We start from the raw sequence: 7,181 nt of genomic DNA, 5'->3' as shown, positions 1-7,181 counted from the left end.
ATTGTAAATTAGATTCCTAGCTACTTTTCCCTCATGAGTTCATCCTAAAGGAATTTCACACTTATACAGATACAAAGTCCTAATTTAAGGATCATAAGGCACAAGAACCATTGGCAGATGCTGTTCACACACATCTAGCAGTACAGTATATTTTAGGAGAGTTGACTTGGATAGAAGCAGCGCATATCATTTCCAGAGAGGAGAGTTACAGGAAGAAGCAGAGTCTTCGAGCAGTACAGAGTATTTACGGAGAGGAGAGTTGGATAGTGGAAGGAACAGAGTCCTCCAGCAGTGCAGTGTATTTTAGGAGAGGAGAGTTAAATAGAGGAAAGAGCAGAGTCCTCCAGCAGTAAAGAGTATTTCAGGAAAAAAGAGTTAGAGGAAAAACAATAGTCATTCAGCAGTGCAGAGTATTGCAGGAGAGGAGAGTTAGACAGAGGAAGGAGAAGAGTCCTCCAGCAACACAGCATATTTCATGAGAAGAGAATTAGATAGAGGAAGGAGCTGAGTCCTCCAGCAGTACAGCATAATTCAGGAGAGGAGAGTTAGAGAATGGAGCAAAGTCCTCCAACAGCGCATATCATTTTAGGAGAGGAGAGTTAGATAGAGGAAGGAGGAGGGTCCTCCAGCAGTGCAGAGTATTTCAGAAGAGGGGAGATAGAGGAACGAGCAGAGTCCTGTAACAGCGTGGAGTATTTCAAAATATTAGAGTTAGAGGATAGAGCAGAGTACCCCAGCAATGCAGAATATTTCAGGAGAGGAGAGTTAGAGGATGGAGCAGAGTACACCAACAGTGCAGAGTATTTCAGGGTAGGAGAGTTAGATAAAGAAAGGAGCAGAGTCCTCTAGCAGTGCAGCATAATCCAGGCTGGGGAGAATTAGAGGAAGGAGCAGAATCCTTCAATAGCACACAATATTTCAGGAGAGGAGATTTAGATAAAGGAGGGAGCAGAAACTCCCAGCAGCACATGGCGTTACAGGAAAGGAAAGGTGGATGAAGGAACAGGTGGTAACTTATAGCTGAAGATTTACAATCAATTTCCATGTACAGATCTTTCAATGTTCTATAGTGACATTAGTTTCCCTAACATGACTAAACTTTCACTCAAAAACTTCAAAACAAATTGTCGCATAAAATCAGAGACAGCCATTCCATACATGATGAACCCTTCATACCCTAAGTGTGACAGACAGCGCATAGTAAATCTAGTTTGTTGTATTGACTGGGAGACTAAACCCCACACTGGACTCACAGATAAAACTACAAAGCCCAATAAATCATATAAGAAAAGCAACTCATATTTCTGTACAAATGTTTCCTGGATACAGACATGATATGAGATGAAGACTTATCTCTGTGTATAAGGCACAGATAAAATGGAGGCTCCTTTGTCAAGTATCAAGCTTACCAGCTTTCAGTCTCTCCGAGTGCAAACATGATACAATCCTAGTAATGGAAAGCATAGTTCATCTTCACAAAGAACGCATTTCAAGTTTGTATTGTGAAGTTCAGCTTTTTCTGGCGCTTTTCAGCACTTTTACATGTTTGCTGTCCCGTATTTTCATATTTTTCAGGTGGGTGGGTAGATTCTTTTTCTCAGACAGCAGCCTTGCTTAACAGCTTTATCAATAAGACCAGTTGTATGATAGGGTATTGCTTTGAAGCAGGCTGCAGTCCCACAGTTTTGTCTTGAAAGATGAAAAAATGCATAATCATTGTGCTGCAATAGGAAGCAAAGCCTGCCTATGTAATAAACATATATGGCTGCTCCCTAAGTACATAAATAACAAAGAACTATAAATAGAAAAAATATCTTTTCTTAAAAAAATTTAACATTATAAGATTCCCTTTAAAGAAACCAATATCCAATTCTGTCTCAGTAAGTGATCTCTCTTGAAAAGTTCACGTAGCGGATCCTTGAATAGTGCGGTCACTGGTCCCACAAAGATGCCTCTGGTCCTGCTGGTCACAGACCATGTAAGAAAAATCATACATGACCTTAGTTCCATCCAACCAGGCCCCCTTTCTTTCTCTCACTCCACGTCTGAACATACATAGATACTTCTATTGTCATCATCTGTGCTGGCTCAATGTGAAGGGAGGTGATGGTTGACGTGGGTCGTATTTGATCCAAGAAAACCCAGGCGCTGCTTGTTTTTTCTCTGCTCCGTCATCTGGAAAAATTAAGAATTTGAGAAATACAATTTATATTGGAACCAATTTACATTATTATTATTATCTTAAAGGACATTCATTGAGTGCAGCTTGTCTGCTATAATGCTCACCCTTCTGGGGCCCTTCCTGGCTCTATATGGCTGTACACTCTTTACAACAAAAATTTATTTTTCTCAGCACGCATGCGTACCATAGCCTCATTTATTTCTATAGATGAACCGTATTCATGGCAGCCTCCAGCTATTTATGGCACTTTTCCACTGCAAGTACCGGCTCGGCTCTACTCGGCCCTGCTTGGCCCGGTTTGCTTTTCCACTGCTGGTACCGCATGGTACGGTGTTGGAACGGTTCGGTACGGTATGGTTTGCTTTTCCACTAAAGTAGTACTAAAGTTAAGTGGGTGGGATAACAACGGGGTGGGTGGGATTCTCTGACCAATCAGTGGCTAGTAGTGACTGCATGCAAAGGATTGTGGGATATGGTACCGGGTATGGTACCTCTTGGAACCACAATGGAGGTGGTACTGTTTTTAAGAGACGTACCATTTGGTTCCTTGCAGTGGAAAAGCGCCGCCATACCGCACGGAACCGTTCCTACACCATACCATGCGGTACCAGCAGTGGAAAAGCACAAAAGCGAGCCGAACCGTTCGGTTCCATGCAGTGGAAAAGCGCCATTAGTGGAGTACATCTCAATCATTGAAATGAATAGGGGCATGGCACACTACTGAGGCAATCACATTGGTCACTGAAATATGGCAGAGCTTACTTAGCCAGGCAATCAGAAGATGTCAGGCCCTGGTAACAAAGTAAAACCATATCACAGAGGCACAAAAGCTTTCCTGGACAATAATGGCAATAGCTGGCACCTCAGGGTTTATGCTTTTAGTCAGCACTTTTACTTTAAAACCTAAAGTATTACCTACAGTTAGGTCCATATATATTTGGACACAGGCACAGTTTTAGGTTTTTCAGGTATTTACCAAAACATATTCAAGCTATAGTTATATAATGGATATGGGCTGGAAGTGCACACTCTTTAATTTGAGGGTATGTACATGCAAATTGATAGAAGGGTTTGGGAATTACAGCTCTTAAGACTAGCCATCCCCCTTTTTCAAGGGACCAAAAGTAATTGGACAATTGAATCAAAAGCTGTTTCATGGCCAGGTGTGGGCTACTCCTTCGTTATTTCTTCATCAATTAAGCAGGTAAAAGCTCTGGCATTGATTCTAAGTGTGATATTTCCAAATCCACCACAGAGATAGCAGCAACATTAGGAGTGGCCAAATCAACACTTTGGTACATTTGAGGAAAGAAGAATGCACTGGTGAGCTCAGCAACATAAAAAGGCCTGGACGTCCACAGAAGACAACAGTGGTGGATGATTGCAGGATGCTCTCTGTGGTAAAGAAAAACCCATTCACAACATCCAGACAAGTGAATGACACTCTCCAGGAGGTAGGCGTATAATTGTCAAGGTCTACAATCAAGAGAAGACTTCACAAGAGCAAATACAGAGGGTTCACCACAAGGTGCAAACCATTCATAAGCCTAAAGAATAGAAAAGCCAGATTAGACTTTGCCAAAAAAACATCTAAAAAACCCAGACCAGTTCTGGAAAAGCATTCTTTGAACGGATGAAACTAAGAATAATCTGTAGCAGAATGACAAGAAGAAAAATGTGTGGAGAAGGCTTGGAACAGTTTATGATCCGAAGTACACAACATTATCTGTAAAACATGGTGGGGGCAGTGTGATGGCATGGGCATGCATGACTTCCAGTGGCACTGGGTCATTGGTGTTTATTGATGATGTGACAGAAGACAGAAGCAGCTGGATGGATTCTGTAGTGTTTAGAGATATATTGTCAGCCCAGATTCAGCCAAATGCAGCAAAGTTGATTGGACGGCACTTCACAGTACAGATGGACAATGATCCAAAACACACTGCAAAAGCAACCCAGGAGCTTTTGAAGGAAAACAAGTGGAATATTCTGCAATGGCCGAGTCATTCACCTGATCTTATCCCAAATAAGTATGCATTTCACTTGCTGAAGGCAAAACTAAAGGTAGAAAGACCCACATACAAAGAACATTTGCAGTTAGAATCTGGCAAACATCAGAAAGACCCAGTCTTTGGTACTGTCCATGGGTTTCAGACTTCAGGCAGTCATTGCCAGTAAAAGATTATCAACAAAATATTAAAAATGAACATTTTATTTAAGATTATATTTATTTGTCCAATTACATTTTAGCCCCTGAAAATGGGGGGACTGTGTATGAAAAGGGTTGCAGTTCTTAAAATGTGTACTTGATTTATGTTCAACCCCTTGAATTAAAGCTGAAAGTCTGTATTTCAAATTCATTTGGATTGTTTCATTTTAATTTTATTCTGGTGGCATACAGAACCAAAAGTATGAAAATTGTGCCTGTGTCCAAATATATATGGACCTAACTGTATATTTTGCAGTCTATCATTAGCACTAGCGGAGCATTTTTTTCTGAAGGTTGGTGATCGAGACCCAGAAGCCAGCAGCCCAAAAATGTCAGAAGCCAGCGGGGACGCCACATTTCTGGAGCCAAGGTGAGCATAGTTCCACATTAAAGTGGTCGTAAACCTCAGACACAAAATAGCATGTCCCTCTATAGCAGTGATGGCGAACCTTGGCACCCCAGATGTTTTGGAACTACATTTCCCATGATGCTCAACTACACTGCAGAGTGCATGAGTATCATGGGAAATGTAGTTCTAAAACATCTGGGGTGCCAAGGTTCACCATCCCTGCTCTATAGTGTGTACTTGTCTCAATTCATTTTCCTGACACCAAGAAAAAAATGCTGACAGGGGAGGGCACAGCCTGTGATTGACACCCTCAGCTCTGTTCCTGTGTGCTGTGTGAATTGGGGGTGTGTCCCTTCCCTCCAATCAGCTCTAAGAGCTCTCCTCACTGAGGTAACGCTCTCCGCACCCTGCTTTCTAGAGCTGGGAGATCCTGTGTAAATTCAGCACTTTGAACGGATGTAGTAAAGTGAGACTGCAGATAAACAGGTACAACTAATGTTGGAGGATTTTTATCATCACTGGGTATCACCTGAGGCCAGTCACTTCACTGGGTATATGTAAGGGTTTACAACCACTTTAAAGCAGAACTTTACCCATAACAACTTGATAAAAAAAAATCTTCTTTAGCAAGGAACATACATTTCACATTAATACTTATGCTACCAAAATTAGTATGTGCTGTAAATTGCCTCCAGCACTGCTCCTGTTTCTTCTTGCTGGAGACCGCCATTTTGCTGAAGCCCAGAGCCCCTGAGCAGTAGTAAATCATAAAGCAGGACTAAACCCATCGATTCAAGGAATTTTAAAAACAGTTACATTCCTGGAATGCTGGGATTGCTGTCACATTTGCTGTCTTCAACCAAACTGTCAAACTATGAAATGGCTGGTGTCATAACTGATCACATGGGCAGCACCATGCCAGTTGCAGATCAAACTGAGGCAACTTCCTTGGCTGTAAAGGACGGGGGGGTTTAATTCCCCTTTTAGGCTGCATGTACACTACAGCTCCTAAACTTAAGCTTAAAAGCTTTTGTTTTTTATTTGCCAAAGCTCCAAAACTCAAATCTATAAAAGCCTATTTGTCAATGTACACATACTGTAGGCTTTTACCAGAGTTTAGGAGCTGCTGCGTTTAGGGGAGCTTTGACCGATAGCCACCAGAAAGCCCAAACCGCGATTTTGCCATGTTTTGCGTTTTCCGGGGGCCGGTGGTCATTGTAGTTTTTGTGTACATGAAGCCTAAGGCTGTCAGCAGATCAGCCTCTACAGATTCAAAAGTGTCTAAAAATAGAGAGCAACTGAGCATGTGCAAAGCGTGGTGATAGTGTATTACTGGATTTTACACAGTATAGACACTTATTTTTTATTGTTTTACCTGCAAAAGAAACCAGCCAAAAATGAACCAGCAGGACTTAATTTTCAGAATAAAGCTCTACTTTAAGTAAAAATCCAACAAATGGCCCAAGCTTGCTCATGGTGCCTACTACACCCACAACCCCCCTAAGATTCAGGAGGTACACGACGACCTTAATAAACTTTTGACTAAAGAACTACTGGAGGTAAAGCTACTGTCAGGTTCCTCCGCATGCTTCCAATCCAAGTGGAACTCTTACCTGACCCTTTTTCCCCAGCCTTCATCTGGATCCTCTTGAATTGTGAAATATTACGTAACACTGTGAACATTCTGTACTAATATGTTAGGATCTTTATACCCCAGCTTAAACCTCTATTTCCCATGACCTTCTTCCTGAAGCCTTTTCTACCCCTACCCCCCCATCTACCAGTATTCCTTCCCCCAGTTACTCAAACCCCCCCCCCCCCCCCCTCCATATCCCGCTTAACCCCTACACAGTACCATGTGCAAATGCAGATTCTGCCATTTTTCTCCTTTGCGGATTACTACAGTTATATTGTTTTATTGATGTGTTCATTTGTACTCCATACGTTTTATTTTTGTTATGTTTTACTAAAAATCCAATAAAATGTTGTTAAAAAAAAAAAAAAAAAAAATCCAACAAATGAAAGCCTAACTCCAGTAACTCGTTTTAGCTGTTACAGTAACAGTTTTCTTATAGGGGTGGGCAGTGATGTATTTAGGTTTTGTGCTGCCTTAGGCCTGACTAAACTTGTGCACCCCCTAATTTACATATGACCCACCCCTTCCTGTAAAGGCCACACCCTTTACTGTTTATGACCCGCCCTGTCATCTGTGAACCGCAGACCACAAGTCTATCAGTGCCCATCAGCGTAGCCTCATCAGTTCCCACACGTTCAGCCTCATCAGTGCCCATCTGTGCAGCCTTATCAGTGCCGCCTCATTACTGCCCATCAGTGCAGCCTCATCACTGACCGCTTTATGGGGGTGCCAGACCGATTTGCCTCCTGGACTCTGCCCTCTGGCCCAATTCACCCCATAAGACTGGCACTATATTAAAAGTGTA

General features: G+C 42.1%; 1 protein-coding gene across 1 annotated transcript in view; it reads right to left on the bottom strand.

Moving 5' to 3' along the window:
* Positions 1-1,683: 1,683 nt before the first annotated feature.
* The window catches only part of ITPR2 (inositol 1,4,5-trisphosphate receptor type 2), a 611,059-nt gene continuing 605,561 nt past the window's right edge, over positions 1,684-7,181 (bottom strand). Inside the window, exon 57 of the mRNA XM_082252924.1 lies at positions 1,684-2,175. Coding sequence (XP_082109050.1) covers positions 2,089-2,175 — 87 coding nt within the window. The 3' untranslated portion in view covers positions 1,684-2,088. The remainder of the gene's footprint in view (positions 2,176-7,181) is intronic.

Source organism: Pelophylax lessonae (genome assembly GCF_965119305.1).
Source record: "Pelophylax lessonae genome assembly, chromosome: 4".
Lineage (NCBI taxonomy): Eukaryota > Metazoa > Chordata > Amphibia > Anura > Ranidae > Pelophylax > Pelophylax lessonae.
Note: the sequence above shows the minus strand (reverse complement) of the source record. Positions and strands in the feature narration are given on the sequence as shown.